Source organism: Haemorhous mexicanus, chromosome 3, assembly GCF_027477595.1.
Source record: "Haemorhous mexicanus isolate bHaeMex1 chromosome 3, bHaeMex1.pri, whole genome shotgun sequence".
NCBI classification, from domain to species: Eukaryota; Metazoa; Chordata; class Aves; order Passeriformes; family Fringillidae; genus Haemorhous; species Haemorhous mexicanus.
This window is the reverse complement of record NC_082343.1, coordinates 45,039,252-45,060,345: the sequence shown is the minus strand read 5'-3', so window position 1 is coordinate 45,060,345 and position 21,094 is coordinate 45,039,252. Positions and strand designations below refer to the sequence as shown.

The following is a 21,094-nucleotide window of genomic DNA, read 5'->3' as shown; positions in this document are numbered from 1 at the left end:
CGATTAATCATTTGCATTGTGGTCTATGCACTCTGTCATTTGGTGGGGTCAAGGTGGGACTCTAAAGGAGAGATTGCAACCCCACCAAGAAATGTTCAGTTTGCTGCAAAGCAACTATTTCTGAAATTTAAACAAATCAATGCTCTTTTAGAAAAACTTGATGCTTTATGACTTCTAAATGCCTTGTCTCTAAAAGTTTTTTTAATGTAAAATTCCAGTTGCAGATTAATTTATAAAAGTTTCATATGTTCCCTGTTTTGGAGGGTTAAGAGACAGTTCAAAGATCTTTGAGCACATGACAGCAAATATTTTATTTTGAAATGTTTTCTACCTGCTTGGCGTGACAGTTTTGAAGCATTCAAAGTACAATGCTGCACGAACACCTTCGGGCACCTGAAATCAAAATATGTAATATACTTCTGACCAGGAATGCAAGACTCCTCTCTCTATTCCCTCCTGTGAGACTGATGAGCGTTTTCATTTGTCCCGCAGGGGTTGTTCAGAACTTTGTCGTATACCCATGGTGGAATACAAACTTGACAGTGAAGGCACCCCATGTGAGTATAAAACCCCTTTCAGAAGGAATACCACTTGGCATCGGGTGCCGACTCCCGCTGGGCAGCCTCTCTCTCGTGCCTCTCCAATCCTAGGAACATCTGACAGACTGCAGTGCCAGCAGCTTCTCCAGCAGGCTCAGACAGCCATTCCTCGTAGCACTTCCTTTGATAGAAAACTGCCAGATGGTGCAAGGTAATGCTCTCTCTGGTTAATGCCTGTCACCTTCCTAATGTCTGTTACTTTTGAAATCTCTACTTTCTAGAACTTTGATGTCTTCTTTTTTAAGCCTTATTTTATTGAGTTTTGGCAGTATTTTTAATGCTGAGGTTGTATTATGTAGCATTCACTGGACCAGTCTGCTTGAAACAAGTGACTTTTGGTGTTTGTGGTGCTAGTGGGCTGTGCTGAGGATTCTACTGCTGAGGACAGCTGACCTTTCCCTTTAGTCCCAAATCAGTGAAGTGGGAAACTGCCTTATAACTTTTGGATCTTAATAATGTTCTGTTCCCCACCTTTTGGAAGACTTTTAAAACAAATAATGAGTGTAAATAAAATGAACTCATTCCTTTAAAAATTAATTATTTAATCTCATTACCAAGGTATTGGCATAGTTTCAAAGGGTTCTGTAACTCATTACCAGCCCTTATGCTTTGCTTTGCTTTTAATTAAACAAAGCAGAGCTTGCGATTTGAATATGTAACACCTCATAGATGATGGGATGGTGTTCTTAAATGTTAGCTCTGTTCTAATTTAATCATAATTCTTCATAAGATGAAACTTCGTTTTTAAAGATAAAAATTTGCAAATACATTTGACCTTTGAATTATTTAGGAAAACCATATGTCTTGAGCAGAACTGTGTCCTTTATTGTTTATAATTATTTCAGCTTATGCCTTTATGGGGTGATGTAGTTCTAATCTCCAAGGAAATAACTATTGCATGTTGAAAATGTCTGAGTGATAAAAAAATCTGAAATACTGGTCTTAAATGGGTTTAAAACAATTCTAGATGAAATTGTTAAATGCCACAATTGCTACATTGACTACCTTATTTAGTAGAAAAGAATTAATGACTTTTTACATTGAAATGTACACAGGTAATAGTAGTATGTATTTGAAAATAAGTCTCATTCATTCCCTGGGGAAGGAAGACTCCCAGTTATGACTATTTGATCATTTGCTCTTCTCCCCTACCCCCATGTCTATCCCCTAAAAAATAGAGAGGTGCATTTTTGTAAGCATTTAAATACCATTATAGAACTTAACCTTCACCTAATATCTTGTTAATTAAATTCTTGATAACATCTAACATAAGGAGACAGTGTATCAAAGGTCTAGAAATACTTCATCATTTATGAAACTTTATTAAGCATACTGTATATTGATATAGAAAAGAAATGAAAGCTTTCTGACATGCTACTCAGTTCCAAAAAGACTTCACAAAACATAAGCTGCACTTCTCATAACACTCAGTAAAGCATGTGAAAAAATGCTTAGACTACGTCTATTCTTATCATGAAGAAATTTCTGTATCATTTAAGCAAAACAATAGCAGAAGTGCTGTTCTGGGGAAGACATGATACAGAGTATAAATAATGAAAAGAGAGGAAAATTACGGATTCTGGTCTGTAGGTCTTGAAACATGTAAAGAAAGGTACCTATTTGGCAAGGTCTTTCCAATGGGAAGAGGCATAGTTGATGATTTGGCAGAGAGATGATCTTAAAACAGAAGAGTTTGAAGTAAGGTGCATTAGTACTTATAAGTAGCCCTGCAAGGGCAAAAGTGTATACTCAGGCTAGGAAAATGATGAAGAGATTTTAGAGGGTCAAAGACCCAGTATTATTTTAAGAGTGCAAGCAGGGAGAAGCAGGTTGATAAAACAGGGAAGATTTAACAGCTGATCTGAAAACGAGCTAAGGGTGAAGTCAGCCATAAAACTGTTACGTTTAGAAATAAAAAGAGGAAGAAGCAAAAAAAAATATGGACTAGATGTAGTAAGAGACTTAAGCAGCAAAAATTCAACTACTGTGACATATAATACTTAGGTGCCCAGTCCCTGGAGGGAAATTAGAGACTGAGAGCTGAACGCTTATGCTCCTAATAAAGTTCCTGAGAATGCAGTTCTTTGAGAAGGCAGTCCAAGTATTTTGGTGTTGTTCAAGGAGTTTCCTCTACTTAGTCACTTAGAACTACAAGGTTATCCTTAAGCTCTACACAAAGTGGCTGATTCTGTGACAGCTACTCATAGCATGTGCCTAAGTGAAGCTTTAGGTGAACTCACATTTCTGGTTTTTGCACCAAAAAGCCTCTGTGTGCTTTAGTCCCTGAGACACACTTGTTGCCTGGAATCCATTCCTTAAAGCAGATGGTTGGAATTTTTGTGTGAAGGAACTGTGTGAGGCAGTCATTGATGGGATTTCTGTGGTTCACCTTTTGTGGCTGCTCATTGTATACTAGGCTATGGACTTCACACTTGTCCAGCAAATGGGAGGTAAACATGTTTCATTCAGCCTTGGAACAGCACAAAGTAATAACCTGACTTTGAGGATAATGTCCTAAACATCAGTCTGGAGGGTGGAAATACATGGGATCATAATTTTTCCATTCCTTAATGCTGGGTCACTTAATCTGTGCACGAAATGCATCATTCTTGGCGGTAATTACAAGTTCATGGAACTGAATTAAGCTGGAGCCTATTGACTGACTTCACTTAATTGAGAGAGGTTCAGTCCTGTCAATACTTCTCAGAGAAAGACATACTGAAAAATAAGGTACTACACTATTTATTGTACATTGGCTATTAGACAAAATGTAATACCTAATGTCTTTAAAAAACAAAATATAATGGCTACTGTCTTTAAAAATTTCAAGCTGTATGGTAATGTTGCTTATTGAAAGGTCATGTTCTTGGGAAAGTATTTTGCATGAAGAAAAAAACACCTCTTCGTTTCTTCCCTGTGTACATACATTCGTTTCTACATGAAAAAGAAAAGAGGGGAGAGAAAAGAAAAAAAGATAAACACAGGGAATTGAATTCAAGATAATGTCAAGATAATTGAAGGAAATTATGTTGTAGTTATGGAATGATGTGCACAGAAGTGAAGGAAAGGATGTGATCAAATCCAAATTTAAGCATTGTATTTCAACTGTCTGGAAATCTAACAAAACTACTTAGAGACATTGTTAAGGCATGAGGCTTAAAAGTTTAAGTAATTAAGTACAAAATAATACCCTTATGAAAATTTTTTTGTTGCTTTTCTATGTCAAAGGATTAATAAAATAAAACTTTTAAAAGTATTAGAATTGCCTCTTCCAATTTTACTAGCTTTAAAATTGGAATAAGTGCCAAGGAGCTAACAATCATTTCTGATCCACTATGAGAGCTTCCCACACATGAATTTAGAGACCTAATCCAGCTGTTCTGTCTCCTGAGTAATCCCACTTATTCAGAACTAAAGCCAGATCTAGGGAAAATAGGATTTGGCACTTAGTCTTTCTCTTTTTGTGCCTTTTAATATATTCAGTTTAAAATATTTTATTTTTGAATAAATACTGTACTTTAAAAATTCTTGTTAAAGTTTTATGAAACTGAGATAAGCCTTTTAAATTCCCCAAATGGATGTAACTGATTGTTCATACTGCATCTGTATTATTTATGAAAATGAATATATTTGATAAAAAAAGCAAAGCCCAGTTCAAATCTGAAACACCGAAAATACCTCAGTGCACTGTTAATGACTCTAAAATGAACATTACAGAAGTTCTCCAAGCAACCAGTCCTCATCCAGTGACCCAGGACCCAGCGGGAGCAGCCACTGGAGACAGCAAGTGGGATATGACGGGTATTGGTGATTTTTAAAAGCTTTTATTTAAATCTTGCAAGAGCTCCCATGCATCTTCTTTCTTAAGCAAAAATTGTATGGGTCTTCTAGATTTATTTTTTTTCAAACACTGTTAGTATCTTTTAAGATGTACTGGTTTACTGATCTTTGATGTAACATGCATGCAACTGCACTTTTAAAGCCATCCTAATTTAACTTTTTAGGATCATATTTTTAAATTCAGGTACATGAGAAATGGTTCTTAGATGTATTTTCCCTGTAAAAGGCCAGAAATCACCTAGTAACTCAGAACTAGAATAAAATAATAATACTTCCTCCTCCTTCTTCAGGAGCAAGATGTTTTTTGACTAAAAAAAAAAAAATCTTTATGGTCTTCAAAGGCTTTGTTTACTGCTATGTTTGTTTTGGTGACACCCATTCCCTAGCATATATCCTTAAAAAAGTAAGAATTTCAGAGGTTTCTTCTTTTCTAAAAGGCTGTGCATAGATGGTCTTTTTGCATCCCTGTTAATCCCTTGGTACTGAAATCTCAGAAGTTTGCTATCTGTATATAGCTAACTACCAATATAACTCATCTTATAAGAATATTATGTGTGACATCTGTTCTAAACTACTTTAAATTTATGACTTTGTTTTATATATACAGCTACTGAAAACACTCCTGTTACTGAGCTACGACAGTATCTACAATAGAGTAATTTAAAAGCATTCCATACTTGCCAAGTGGCTTTCAGAAGCTACTTTTCAGAGGAAAAAAAAGGGAATATTGAAAGCATCAGCTTGACTCCTTGAAGCTTATTAATGCTTTGGCATGATTGATTGTGGATAAGATATTCCATGTAGCAGATATATATGCAGTATCTTGTAGACTCTTCAGGGAATTTCACATAACTCAGTGAAATCTCTGGCAGCTAAATAGATAGTAATAATTCAAATAAAACTGTAGCTCTTTCTTTTTTTTTTTTTTTTTTGACAGTCAACTCATCAAAATGCATCTTGTGTCATTTTTTTTTCCAGCACAGTTATTTCTAATATCAATCTAGGTTTTAGTTTGTTGCTTTCTGAAATGTTTAAACTTTTGCAGTGCAGTACAAAGCAGTGGATCTGGTACTAACTTACATATTCTCAGTGTGCAACCCTGCAAAACTACAATTACTTTCTGGGGGGCTTAGATCACAAAGAGGTTAAGCATATATTATCATGGTTCTTCGCTGCAAAAGCCTTTGGGTTTATAGCCCCAAGAATGCATTTCTTCTTAAAGTTCAGTGTCTTCTTGGCATGTTCACACTTCAGATACAGCAGTGTACTTTTAAAAAGGGGCGTATAAATATTTCTATGCAGTGTTTGGAAATGTTTGGGAATTATGATTATATTTAAAAGTCACAAAATACTTGCTTTTAAGAGTAAAAAGGTGTGCAGTTCATTATGTAGCTAATCTTGCAGAATAAAAACCTTAACAACTTAATTTTCTGCTTACATTAAAAGATGCCAGTCCCCTTTACTCCATGAACATCACCAAGGTTCAGTCTCACTGGAGTGTGAAGGAGGGAGAGAACGAGAGGAAACTTTGGAAGGAAGTAGACATTCTGGTAATAAAACCCACTGTATCTTTCAAGTACATGTTCTTTGCAATGCAGTGCCTGTTGAAATGCAGCCACCTCCCCGTGTGGAGGTTTGACTCACAGAGAGCGTGTGATGTGGCAGTGAAAGTTATGACATTCTGCAAAGATACCTGTGTCTGATTGCAGAAGGAGCAGGTTTGAAACCTGATGCTGAGTGGTGTGCCTTTCTCTATTATTTTTGGCAGAAGCCAAGTGGCATGCACCATCAACCAAAGTCCTGAGCTCCTACAAAGAGCGAGCTTTACAGAAAGAAGGCAGTGGCAAGGAATCACCAAACAAGCTCTCACATGTAAGTCTTTTCCTTGGATGTCATTCAGAACTCGAAAAAAAAAACAAATCCCAAAATAGCAACAACAAAAAACTACTCTGGACTTACAGAAATAAATCTTAAAAATATATTTTAGTAATTTATAAAGACCACTGTGTGTTTTGGGAGGCAAACACGATGCTCACCCAGATGTGGGTTGGATCAAATATGTTTAATCTTTGTTTACAAACTCAGAATTCCGAGAGAACTTGGGTCTGAGGCATTGAGGAGATAAAACTAGTATAGTCTCCACTCAACTGTGAATTTATAGCTTCATTTATACTGTCTTGTTTAATATGTGGAGTATTTAATTGCCCTTTAAAAGAAAATAAAATTATATTTACCATATCGCTTTTCATCTTATGTGAAATACCCATGGAGTGTAATTATCAATAAGCACTATAAAAATGTAACTTGTGTGCTGGGAAGGGTGAACAGATTTTCTAGTCTACCTTGTTTAGTAGCTTGTCTTCAGTAATGACAAAATCCTCGACAGCCTAGTGATGGAAAGTACATAATGTTTGCTACCTGGAAAATCTGCTGTATATAGTAGAAGTCTGTACACTGTAAACTTATATTTTATGTGTGAGCAACAGCATGTCCTAGCATCTGCTAGGGGAGGGATCTCATGAAAAAGTTTGTCACCTTTCTCATTTAAATCCTAGTTAAAAGTCCATTTGCCCTAGTAGAAGTCCATCTGCCTTTATTCTGGCTACTGTCACAGACATAAATTAATCCAACTCTCTGTAAAATTTATTTTAAAAGGTAAATAACAAAACCCCTGGATTTTATTGGCTCAAAAGTCTGACGTAATTATTCCACTTCAATGGCCATGCTTAGTTTAGGGCCTTATGACTTGAGTTACTTTCATCTGGTACACATACATCACAATTGGCTTCAGTTTAACCAGCCACACATCCAATTGGATTGGATCCAATGAGCTGCACATTTCAGCCACACTGAGAAAAAGCCAACAATAATTCAGTCTTTGGTGATTTTCAGATTTGCAGTAGAGCTTGTTTAAACAAATAATTACCAAGGCTTCTAGCTTTACAAATGCTTATTTTAACTGTTCAGAAATGCAATTTTATGGATGTTAAGAAGGTCCTATAATCAGAAAATGCAATTCTGATTTTAAGATTTGTGATAGAAGATGGAACTAGAGCCTTTTTATTTGCAGTGACATCAACCTTTAATGTGTCTAGCCAGCTGTGCAATTCATTTCACAGAAACTGGTGGTATAATTGGCTCTTTTCATACTTTGCAGTTATATGATAGCATACTGTAAAAAAAAATAATAAAATGGTCTTTGAATGGCACAAATGCAGTCATTTATATGAAAATAGATCTCTTACTATTTAATTTGAGGGGGATGTCTTCTGGTTTGTTTTCTTGTTGTTAAGATTGGGGACAAAAGCTGTTCCAGCCACTCCAGCAGCAACACCTTATCCAGCAATACATCCAGCAACAGTGATGAGAAGCACTTTGGTTCTGGAGACCTGATGGATCCCGAGCTGCTTGGATTAACGTACATAAAGGGGGCTTCCACGGACAGCGGGATCGATACGGCGCCCTGCATGCCGGCTCCCTTGCTGGCCCCGCTGCACCTGGCCGGCAGCAGGTCTGCAATGCACTGCCACACGGAGCAGTGGCCGGAGCCTTCGGAGCCTCCCGGGCCCGACGAGGATCCAGCTAAGATCTATGCTGTCCATAGCTATGCCTCTGCTATCTCTGCCAGTCACACGGCTGAGGGCAGCATGGGAGACCTGAGTGAAATCTCCTCTCATTCCAGGTAAGCCTTTCTTACAAAGCAGGGCTTGTGGGTTATGGGTTAACATACATGTAATGCTTCTGTGTTTTTTTGGTTCTGTTTACCCTTCTTTGAAACTGAACTTAAAAGATGTTGATCTTTTTTCTTGTATTCAAATGCCTGTATGAGCAGTTTTCAAGTAATTTTTGATTAGTCTGTCTGGACAGCATAGCCAGACCTCCCAGGTCTGATGGAGGCCTTACACGTGACCCTTGCAAATTTCTTAGGTTTTTCAAAATTGGGAAACATCCTTGAGTAAAACAGACATTTGCACCTAGAACTTATTTCACATACTTTTGCTTTGCTGAGTGAAATCAGAAAAATTTGGACAATTTTTACATACAAAGAAGCTGCATTGCGTGCCATCCCCCCTAATTTACATTTTTCTGATGTACGCTTTGCAGTTTTGCTTGTTGAACGGCATTTATGATTGATTTTCAGCTTTTCTTTTTGTTACCGATGAAACGTGTGCATGGTACATCTGTTGTAAAGCTTGTTGAAAGTACACTTTTATAGCTGGTTGCCTTTATCTTCCAGTTCCTGTTTTATGGTAACTTTGAAATTGAAGCTTTGGTCTATGTGTTAAGGTTTTTACTCTGTAAACGATAGAAGGAAATTGTTTGCTCTTCTTTCTCTCTGATTATCCTGTTTTCAGTGTCAATCAGTACGGGAAAATAAACAAATAATACCTTGTATACTGATTTTCTTATATGCTTGCCACAAGTGAATTTGTCTTGTATGGTTATTCTGAAGAAATTTATTCTTCAAGTGTTTGCTTTAGTTTATTTGAAATAGATTTTAGAGTGTTCACTAAAAGTATGTCTTAGTGCCTACTGGTGCTATTATTCATAATAAAAGGGCTGTTAAAATTATCCAGAGGATTGTCTTGTTGAACTGAAATTTACTGGTTAAATTTGCTAGTAATTTAATATTAGTGTGTCTGATTGAAAGGCACAGCCTAATCTTGCATCAACTGCAAAATTATTGTGAAATGGAAAAGCACGTAGGTTTTATGATTGGGGAGATGTTTCAGTAATTCCCTATGTAGTTCTTTATGTAAATGTGTGTGTACATATTTACTTAAAATTGCAATCACAAATTGAATATATATAAAAAAAAAATTAAGGCTTTTAGTTTTGGTTCACATCAGTTTGCATTGGCATTTCAGCAGGCTGAATTCCATGCATTGTTTGTTCTAGAGACTCATCACAATTCTGTTCTCAAAGAGCTTTAATGTGTACACAGTTGGTGTGTAGAAAATTACTGTGCCCATTTTGCTTCATTGATTTTAACCTTCAGAAAAACTCAACTGTGGGAATTATTGCCGCATACCAGGCAAAGCGTTTCTGATTTGTTGTTGCAGAGCATATTTAATTTTTCCTTTTGTGTGTTTCGTTCACTTTTCCAGTGGGTCACATCATTCAGGAAGCCCATCAACACACTGCTCTAAAAAGAGCGGCTCCCTAGATACCTCCAAAGTTTATATAGTGTCGCAGAATAGTAGTCAACAGATGTCTGGGTCGATTTCAAAACCCTACCACAGACAAGGAGCAGTGAGTAAATATGTCATAGGATGGAAAAAATCGGAAGGAAGTCCTACACCTGAAGAATCTGAAGTTTCAGAATGTCATGAGTAAGCACTCTGTTTTACTTCATTGGGGGAAGAAGGGTAGTGAAAATCAATTTTAAAATAGGATGGAAAAAATTACAAATTCTGTTTTGCCTTTAAATGTTCAGGTTCTTTTTCCTGTACCTTTGTGTATCTAATGAAGCTTAACACTGGAATAGTCCATGAGTAATGTGTTATTCTTAGGTGGAAGAAAAAGGCTTGAACTCAAAGGAAAACACGCAGTACCTCAAATGTAGAGATAATACTTTCACAATGGTCCATCCGTAATAAATAATGTTTGGATCTGCTGTTTAAAGCTAACCTTGAAATTCCTGCTGGCTTCAAAATCATCTTCGAGGATAATGTCCTTGCTTTCTTTTTCGGTGCTGTTTCTCCATAAACCATAGCCAGTCACTGTCTATCTCAATAAATAGACAAGATGACATGCAGTAATGTATGTAACATTTGTAATTGATGTAATGTAGCATGTTCAACTGTTTAATTGGGATTATTCTTTGTTTAATGGGAATGGGTTATTTTTATCTAATACCTAATTTTGCATATGTGTGCATATATTCTAGCATATATTTAAAAATATATGCTAGAATATATATGCTATGAAATATGAATCTGAAGTTAAGCTCTTATATTCATAATTTTTAAAGGAGAAGACGTTACTACCCTCCTGGTTATATGTATTCCTTTGTGTTAACAGAGATGTGATTTTGTTTCTCTCCCACAATTTTTTAATTACATAAATTGTTTGGTCATAGAAGCATTTCAATTGTAGTGGGCTAACTTCAGGGTTTCCCACAAATTTTTTTGATTTTGAAATCAAAGAACTACTGAAACAATGTCTCCTTATTTTGAATGGCAGCCTTAAAATAAAATTGCATAATGAATTGGGGTATTTAGACTAAAAATTGAAAAATTATCTTCAGGAGATAGTTCTGTTCAAGAACTATTAATTGAATATGACAAAACCTCCTATATCAAAAAATATTTTCTGATTTTTCCATGGCATACAGAATTGCCTCACCTCTTTCTTTCTAGGAAAGCTCTCTATATCACAGAGAGGAAATATCTCTCTGAGGATAATTATGTTGAAATAAAATAGCATCTCTAATTAGCAGTGATGATGAATATCAGGTCAATTGCTGAATGTTGTGCCACTGTAGGTTATAATTCAGTGAGAATTACACCTTACCATAGCAAATCTTATTTTCACTCTGCTGAAGACAGTCACTGATGAGGCTGCACTTGGCAAAGAGCAATGGCTTCCAGTGTGTGTTCTCTGTGAGTTGCAATCTCCAGATCTTTCCATTACATTCAACCTGTAAAGTCCTGTCTCTCCTTTCTCACTGGAAGGAGCTGAAGGTTAATAATTCAGTTTGACAGTCTTGTTGACTGTAACTAGATTTTTATGTGCTTATAGTTAGACACCTGTTTAATTTATCTAAATAGCTTTATGAAATTGCTGGTAATAAAATATACTTACACTGGGCAATTGATTGCTGATACATTTCAAACATTGCTATGATGACCATAGTAATTTTGCCAGATTGTGAAGCTGGCGAAATATCGATTTTTTTTACTTGCTATGGAAGTAAAAGTTAAAGTATTTTCTGATGAACCTTTGGAAATGTTGAAAAAAATATACGTTTTGTATTGATAGAGAAGTGTGGTGTGTAAAAAAGAGAGGCAAGCTAGGAGAAACAAGGATTATGCTTTTTGAAATTGTTCTTTAGAATTCCTGAACTCTGTTCCTCAGTGGTTTAAGAATTTCATTTTGTACCCACAAACAGTTTCATAAAGGTTAAGTGATCAAAAAAATGTTCTAAACAGTGTGCTGTGTCAGGAGATATTCTAACAATTTTGACTTTGACAGAAAACGATTGCAGTCTTTCAAATCCAATTTCTTGCTAAAACCACCCATTTTCTCAACAGAGTGTATGATGATATTGATGCTGTGTCTGCATCGAGTCCACTCCAAACTTCTGTCCGAAATGCTATAGTTGAAAGCCAGCAAGTCTTGTCCAAAGAAGATTTTCTGAAGTTGATGCTGCCAGACAGCCTCTCTGTGGAGGAGGGGAGAAGAAAGGTTGGCTACTTCCTTTGGCTCTATGTGCTTCAGTCTTTCAGTACCTTAGAAATAGGTGTCTGGCATGCCCAAAATGGCCTTACAGAATGCTAAGTTTATTCTATGGGGATGACCATAGGTCCCAAAATATCACATCCCTTATCTCATGAGGATGGGAAATGTTTGTCTGATGATTATTTGTAAAATCCAGTATTTGTTTATGTCTTTTCTTAGCTTGACCAATGTAGGTTGAGCAACTTCATTACAATTTGAAAGGGTAATAGTGACATTTTCACTCCAAGAAAGAAGGCCTAAATTTGTACATCTTGTGTGATATTAAAACACATGAATAAAAGTAGTCCACTTTCCTCTGCCCTGTAATAGTACCAACAATTTGCTAGAAATCCAAATCAGTTTCATGTAGGATCAGTGGCAGCTGCTCAGAAGGCATAATTGTCAGTGCTATTGGAGAGCCTGGATCTAATATTTACAGTATGAAGACAGTTGGTAATGCTTAATAGGTCACAATAAGTGGATATTGGCCTTAAAATTTTCTGCTTCCCCAAGTAAATGGTTCTGAATGCTGTGCTTAATGTGGAATAAAGAACAAAGCAATTAAATTATTTGAGATAATTGTCACACTTCCATATTAAGTCAACGCTCTCTTAATCCACTGTGTTTATACAATATGCTAAATAGCATAATCATCATGTCTGAACAAAAGTAACATATAGGAATCTTCTAAGTGCAGAGTTGAATTTGAAATTCAGATAATATATATTTTATAATATGAGGTATGTTAGATGTGCATTATATATGCTTTTGTGGGTCATGTCCTAGAGGTTTTTATGATTTATGATTGATACAGTAATTGGGGGGGTTTGTGAAGATTCCAAGAATTGCCAGTGTTTCTGGCTGCCTGAACAAAGAGAGAGGAGGTGTGGCTGAGATAAATGACTGCTATCCCTTCCTCTCCAAGGCACCTAAACAAAAGTTAAGTAAGTGAGACCATGGCCCCTGACTCCCAAGGAGCCCCAGCCACAGGAGCTGGCAGTGTACAGTCTGTGGCTATGCCTGCATAGAGGGTAGTAGCCTTGATATGGGTGAGCCAGTTACCTTTGACAGTGAAGTCAGAAATGAATATGTGAGAGTCTACTCTACATTCAGTGTTTGCAAAAGCTGTTCCTCTTAAGCATTTGTTCTGCATAGGAGATATGGAACACACAATTAATCACAAAGGAAACATGTAATTGTATGCAGGACAAACCAGTAGAATAATTACAGCATTAACTATGCTTTGTAGATGTAAAGAAAACTGTGTTTGCAGTGCTGAGAAATGACTTACAAAGTGTACCAAGTAGAATGATCCAGCTTTACAATACGTAGCATCTTGTTTTACTGCAGATATTTGGGTTGTGGTCTGAGTAACTTTTTGAAATGCATAAACAGTTTTCACTGAACCCTGTTACCCTTTTTTTCTAAGCCTGTTATGTGATATCCAGAGAGATGCACTGTTTCAAGTCATTTTTATCATCCTGTGAATTATGTGGCAGCATATATCAGTGCAGAATGCTTAACAGTAAAGCATGGTCATTTCAAATTAAAATCAAACAGTTCTGTGTATAGTCTTGCATATATGTTGCCAGAGTTGGTAACCTTATATACATTTCTGTAAAACATTGCTGTCATAAGGCTATGAAAATTTCATTTAACATTTTGTGATTACTAAAACAGCACAGTATCTGAAGAATTCATGGTGATATATTCCAAAATATTGAGAGGAAGTCTGAATATCCAATTCAGTAACTCTTTTGAGGCCCCAGTAGATCTGATATTGCAGAAGAAATCTCTGATCTTCTCTAGTAGTTCAAGAATTCTAGAGTGCCTGTTCAGAAAAACACTCCCAAGAGCTGGTGATGGGAATATGATTGTATGAATCACTTCAACCAGCAATACGTGTTCTTATTTTTATCTTTAGTTTTCATGTTATGGAAACCTTTCCCCACGGAGGACGCTTTACCGCACCCTCTCTGATGAAAGCATATGTAGCAATCGAAGGGGATCTTCCTATGCCAGCTCTCGAAGCTCAATGATAGAGCAGGCCTTGCCAAATGACATCTTGTTCAGCACTACTCCACCATACCACAGCACATTGCCTCCCAGAATGAGCCTGACTCCTGGAATGGGAAATCTGAGAAGTAAGTCCTTGGCGCTGTCATTGCCGAGTTTGGAGTATTTGTAGTACGCTCAAACGAATCATCAGGTATTAAGTGAGATTTTACTTTTAAGGTGAAGTTAAGAAAGGTCATTTCACTGCTCTAGTTATCCTAGTAAAAAAATATTTGGTCAGCAGTACGTGGTCATGCTTGCCATTATTTCAATTCATGTTTATCATGTTTGGAGACAATATTCACTTTACTTCCCAAAGAATTTTCATGAGATCACTGATAGGCAAAAAACTTAATCTGAAGATATTTCTAGTTATCATTTTATTTTCCAGAGGTGACCTAATTAAGTCAAGCTGGCCTGGTTTTTGTTGTTTTGGTTTTTTTGTTTTTTTTTTATTTTACGTGCAATTTGAATTATTGAAATATTCACAAATATATTTGTAATAATAGCTAAATGGAACACTTTTGTTTAGATGTTCCTTTTAGTAACATCTTAGAAGGAAATGTGCAATAAATGTTGACTTTGACTTCTATTTCCAAATTGAATTTGCTGGTACCTTTTTTAACATACTAGTAAAAGCTTTACAAATGACATTTCATTTTTAATGGCAGAAGAAGAGTAGTCAGAGATGCTAAGTTAAAACTATTTTATAAATGTGCTTTTTTACTTGTGAAGTTTTTGTATGTGACACCTTTATTATTTGCTTGGCTTGCAATAATTCCAGGATGAGCTATGAAGTTTGTAGTAATTTAAAAAAAAATCAAATGAAAAGCCCAAATCAACACAGACATATATACATATTTGTTAAATATCTATGTTTGTTTACTTAATAATAGTGAATTGTTTTTTCAAAAATGCTGAATATATATGCTTTTCAGTTAGTTTAGGCTGGCGTATAGCGGACACCTGGAGTTGACATGCAATCTGGTTAAAAAACCCTCTTTTCTTTAGCTACTCTAATTTTGCATCACAGCTGACTGCAATTTAAAAAATGGACTCTGAAGTCCGTAGTTAAGAAGCTGTGGGTGAATTTCTTGAAAGCATTAAGGACAATTTAGGCCCATGTCCAGGGAGAATGCAGCCAGATGATTTAAAAGAAGTAGCAATAAAAAGGGCTCTGTCATTCATCTTGTCCTTCAGGAATGAGCAGTCATCTCCTAACTTTGAGAAATAAGCTTTATATACAAAACACTTTTCTAGTTAGAGTGGCCTCAGCCATGAGACCAAGTTTTGGTCACTAACCACTGGTTAATTTCAAGCTGGTATCTCAGAGAAGTGCTAAAATCTTGCTTCAGGTGGGAATGCATGCTTAGTGTACCTTTTGCCATTCTAAAAATATTCTTCTATCAGAGTGAAACTCTTTACTATAAATTTAACCTGAGGAGATCCTATTCCTTCACTAGTAGCAAATGGAGATCCGTTTTGTTTCACAGGAGATTCATTCAGTGGATTTTTGTCGTCTGTGAAGGAGCTGTATAGTACACATTTAGGCATCCTGACTGTATTTTCTTTTTTCATTTTCCTCTATGTTAGGCCTTGTTTTTTAGAGCCATTTCTTGTGTGTGTAAACATGCAATGAGATCAAACCTTCGGCTTCCTTTACTTCAGGAGATTGGCATTAGGCAATTATCTGTGTACATCCAAGCTTTATGCTGTTCCTCCAGCAGTGATATTTTAGTGGGTTTTGTATTAGTTCTGTCTTAGACACCTAATATTTCATTCTTGCTGCTTCTTAGATACAGAAAGTTATATATACACCTATATATAACTGGAAAAAAACCCCAGGAAATCAGTATCCTGTCAGTCAAAAACTGATCCAAGGCAATTCATGCTGGTTTTCATATGCAACCTCTATTTTCTGCTTCTGGTTCTGTGTTTTAAAAGTACTTAACAATGCCAGCTATATAGAATCTTATGTGGTGTTTTGTTTCAAGGATGATTTAATTGGTTATGTCTAAATACTCTGGAAAAAAACCACATCATGGCTTGCCCACCTATGTTTTAAAAATAAGGTTAGTCAGTATCTCATATGAGAAACTAACTTTGGCTCTTTTTATCTAGTCAGTGCCTAGTAGGTATTTACATTCTACAGCAGTGATGTGAGAACTTTCTTTTTCATTTATAATTTTAACATAAGGTTGTAGTTTCAGTATATTCTTGCACATTATCCAGCATGAAACCCTGTGGCAGCAACAAATCTCATGAGACCCCTCTAGCAAGGCAAAGAGTGTGATTAATAGGTAAGCAAGCAGCACCAAAACCAAATAGTAATAGGTGACCCTGAAGGCTTTCTGATTACTGGGAAATCAGAATTATGAGACAGTGACCACACAAATAAACTTCGTCTGTGTGTGATGTCAACTGTAAGAAGATGATGGGAAAAGTCAAGCTATAGGACTTTTTAATTATTTTTTTATAGGTGACATAAAGTGATTATTGTTTTATAAGTAAGGAAGCGACATGAAAAAGAGAGTTGCTTTCAGTAAAGCTTGAATTGCAAGGTCTGACGGTCCAATGCTGTTGATTGCAAACAGTACACAAATGTAGAAATATTCACCGTATTTTATCTTATTTTTAACTTAAATCAGAAAGGAGAATTTGTGTAGGTAAGAACTCTGTAATTTTACTTTGGGGATGTTAAGGATTCCCTGACTGAGACAGTGCTGTTCCTACTGAGTGATTCTAACATGCAGTTGTAGGTACAAATCTATGCCCTTCTTGCAGGTTCATGGCAGGTGAATGAGCAGGGAAAGAATTAAAACAATGAGAACCACTGATACTGAACTAGTGTAATAACTTAAGTGGGGAACCCAGGGAGACACATGGAGATAATTCGATTTACATATCAGGCACCGTGGTCCACTATATCATGAAGCACAAAAAGAAAGGGGAAAGAAAATGCCCTAGGTGATAAACTGGCAGGATGTTCCTGTGCTGTGAGGAAAGGAGCAAGGTGCAGAATAGTTGCAGTGAAGAGGGTCGTAAGGAAGGGAATATTTTACAGTGATATACTGACAAATTCTGAAAGTTCTCAGATTTTACATGGCATAGGGAGGGAGAAAAGGCTGCCAAAGTGCAGGAACTGTCTTTGCAACTGTGTTCATTGATGGAAGTCTTATCTTCAAACTGCCTTACTGCCCATGTTAGCTTCAATCCAAAACTAAACTTGTTGATAAGAAGAAGTATTAAAATGAAAGAGCATCACTGTATATTGGTGATGTGCAGTGGTGGGAATTTGGAAATCATTTTGTCAGCAAGCAGATCAAGGCTGTTGATTACTTCACAAAACCGAAGGAGAACATGTTTGGTGTTACCTGTTCTCACACAGTGAATGGTCCACCTTATTACAACATGAGGCTCTCTTCTGTAAGAGGAGGGAAGGAAAAAGTGGTTCTCAGGACCACATGAGCATGAGAGCCTATGAGCAGGCTGCTGGCATCCTTGAAGCAGGGCAGCCCTGGGCAATACTAAAGAAGAGAAGGGCTCAGCAGGCAGAAGTTGTTGCTTAAGAGGACTATAGAGATATTAATACTGATTGCAGGAAAGAAAAACAGACATCCCACAGAGTGTGGGATTTACATTTGTGTGAGATTTGATATATTTCTTCACCTGCAGCTGCTTTGGAGAGAATTTACTTGTTAAACGACATATCTAGTTTGAAGCAAGGAGTACTTGGCAGATAATTTTTTCATAATCTACAGTCTCTGCATAAAAGTAGCAGCTCCAACTGAAGCAAGATAATTGTCTTGGAAGTAATATAGGTTAAGTCAGGTGAATCCTTCTTTCTGCATAACTAGTTACTTTTTGAATATGGATGTATGTGGGACCAATAACCACCAGTTTCAGGAGCTGTGTTGGAAACTGAACTGACCACATAATTTCAAAAACAGGGACTCTTGATAGTGCTTTATACTTTTATGCATCAGTAATAAAAATCAATAAAATTCCTAAGTGAAGGAAGTGACCCAACTGAAAAGAATGGAAACTAAAACATCAATAATTTTTTGCCAAAAGGAGTACAGCAAATAAAATAATCTTTAAAACTGAAGATAACACTGAAAATGTTTCTTCAAAAAAATTTGTGTTGCTTCAAAAGTCAATCTTGTGCACAGTAAAGTAGTGGCCTACTAGATTAGGCATGTCCTTCTTGACAAGCAGAGGTGGGAATGCTTAAGCATCACTTGCCATCTTTGCACAAATTGAAAAGGAAAAGAGGCAACAGCTGCTGCCATGGCAGTCCTACACAGACAGAGTAAGCCAACAGCAAGGTAAAGAGGAGCAGGGAAGAAATGCAAATACGGGAGGCTACAAATAATTTATCTCACCCAGAGCATTCCTGGAATGCGAACAACATTCTCTGATATTCAAAGGCACCGAGGCCTATGTCATTGGAGCTCATGTTTGGTATTTTTCTTCTTTTTCTTCTTCCTCCTCTTTTTGCTCCCCTATTGCAGAAGAACACAATTTATGTCTTGACAATGCATTATTCTGTGGTGGTATACTTATGCCTGTTCAGTTATTCCACTTAGAATTTCAGCCATCAGCATGAGCACTTGCATTTTCAGAGCTATCAATATTCAAATCTCTGCTCTGGCAGGCTTTCTGCAGTTGAGTGGCTCTGTCAGGGCTTATGCAGGACTGAATAGGATCCACCCTAAGGTGAACTGAGGTTCTCACAGAGACAATGCATAATGAAGGATGACTACTGGTGAATATATCACTCCTACACTTTAATTTGGAGAGCTGGCAGCATCGCGCTGGGAGCAGGCTTCTTCCTGACAGGTTTCACAATCAGCCTCTCAGGCTGATCACACAAAAGCAAGGGCTGTCCCTTAGGGCCTGCCTGCTGGTCTAGAACCAAAAGCTGGCTTGCCAGTCTTTCAAATAAAGTATTCTGTCTGTTTTCCACAACAGGGATGTATGAAACATTTGTACTTGCACAAATAAGGTTCTTACCATTCCCAAGTCATATACAGAATCTCAGAGACTGCTCTGACTTTCAGCTTTCAATGTATTTGCACAAAGGTTGTCTTAGGTAATGCTTTATGTATGTTTATACAGAGCTGAAAATAAAATCTTAGTACAGATATGTGAGTAGAATATATGTCTATTTTATATTTTCCATTTCATGTAACATCCACTTTTACATACCAAGAGTAGGTATTGAGAAGGACATTCTAGAGAGTTTTGTCAAGCCACTTCCAAATGTAATGTAGCAATACTGCATCTTTCATAAAAGTATAGAACAAGATAAATTCCACAGTAAAGAGAATTTCAACCTCTTCTGCAGGGATTCCTAATTGACAGAGGACTGTAAGCCTACTTCACTTTCTTTTCTCTCATATTTTGTATTCTTTTTAAGCAAGGTTTCTGCAAAGAATGGAGCATATGTTTCAATCATTGCTCTGTGCAGTGGAATGGTTTGTAACAGCCTACTCTCTTTGGATTTTTAGGTCAGAATTGTTAAGTCAAATGGACATTAATATCAGGACAATGACAGCATGCCATTTCCTTAAACGCTTCCACTTGTGTGAATGCATTTCTTTCTTCATTGTTTTTTGTGTTTGGTCTTTTCCTGGGAAAAAATACTCATCTTCAGTATTATAGTTTAAATCACTGCAATGACCAGATGGAAATTTCCTCCTGAAATATTTGATGAAAAATTACTACTTTGACCTTTTTGTTTCATTGGAGTGGATATGTTTAAAACAAAAATTCTCTTTGCCTGACTATACTATGTGATGAAATTATTATATTCCATTGCTGGCTTTACGGTTAAAAGGAAATGTAATTCCAAATAATAGTTTTGGTTTATGATCAGTTTTAAGAAACTGTATGTCTGTTCAGTATTTTTTTAACATATTCACATTGATCAGAGTGAGGTGGACAAATTAGAAACGTAAAGATATTCAAGAAAATTATGAAAATTAGCATCTCCTATACTAAAATGTATATTTGTAGTACATTCTAGAATGTGCATAACTGAAAGGTTTGTTTGAACAGTAGTGTACACATTTCTTTTAATATATGATCTGTGTACCTTTTACACTGTGTTACGGTTTACTCTGAAATCTCACCCAAGTCTTACATCCTCAGAGATACATCTACAGATGTTAAACTAATAGGGTAATATTTTCAATGTGAAAGGGAGATTTGGATATAGGCTAGAATTTACAAATGCATTAAAAGAAAAGCAGGTGGTTTTTTTAATTGCTTCTGGAACAGGAATATTTTCAGTTTCAGAGTAAAACTCTGCATGTAAATATCTTTCATGTTGCTTCACAATTACAGCTTGGTGTATCTAGCAACTTTTCTGCTCAGTGCTGAGGTTTAATATGCTATGCTTTAGAACGGATGTTGCCTACTCACAGTGCTCGTATGAAAATGTGAGATGTACGCCATGTGCAGTGGCACCAAAAAATACCCTTTAAAACCTTGCCATCTTACTTTGCCAACATTTAGAGATTTTTCCACTCCTACTGAGTATTGAACAGGAAAAGACAAACACAAGGGAAATGAAGATAAGCACTTTTTGCTTATACATTTTTTACAGATCATTATAGTAGCTTCAAAATTAATTGTACATAATTGTTATAGGAAGACTAATTATTGTGTTTATTGTTTAGATGAATTCTGGTTCTCAGATGGGTCCTTATCTGATAAAGCCAAATTCAATGATCCTGGCCTGATGCCCCTGCCAGACACTGCCACAGGGCTAGACTGGTCTCACCTGGTAGATGCTGCACGAGCGTTTGAAGGTAACAGGAAAATTTGAATAAAGATCAATGTTCAGTACACAAACTTTTTTTTTATATATATATATATATATATATTGTTTAGCCACATTTTGAATTACAAAAATCCAGTGTTTGCCTCTGTAGCCCTTTAGTTCTTTTGGCAGTATCAATTCTCATTGTGGAAGATTGTCACTAAAAATTTGGGGTCTTTATGATACTCTCTATATCCATTTTAGATGCAATTCCTCTACTTAAGTGCCTGAGTTTCTTCTGTAATCAATTGCAAGGTCAGATCTTTGAAGGAGAGATTCAAAACATTTAAGTTAGATGTTTAAAATGAAACTGGGAGTAACAAGGAGT

General features: G+C 36.4%; 1 protein-coding gene across 2 annotated transcripts in view; it reads left to right on the top strand.

Moving 5' to 3' along the window:
- Positions 1-21,094, top strand: part of SIPA1L2 (signal induced proliferation associated 1 like 2) — a 125,877-nt gene that overhangs the window by 94,826 nt on the left and 9,957 nt on the right. The window contains exons 11-19 of one of the 2 annotated variants that reach the window (XM_059841604.1): positions 493-750; positions 4,317-4,400; positions 5,886-5,989; positions 6,208-6,311; positions 7,733-8,121; positions 9,548-9,772; positions 11,696-11,849; positions 13,807-14,026; positions 20,624-20,755. In XM_059841604.1, coding sequence (XP_059697587.1) covers positions 493-750; positions 4,317-4,400; positions 5,886-5,989; positions 6,208-6,311; positions 7,733-8,121; positions 9,548-9,772; positions 11,696-11,849; positions 13,807-14,026; positions 20,624-20,755 — 1,670 coding nt within the window. The remainder of the gene's footprint in view (positions 1-492; positions 751-4,316; positions 4,401-5,885; positions 5,990-6,207; positions 6,312-7,732; positions 8,122-9,547; positions 9,773-11,695; positions 11,850-13,806; positions 14,027-20,623; positions 20,756-21,094) is intronic. The other variant, XM_059841605.1, reaches the window with a different exon arrangement.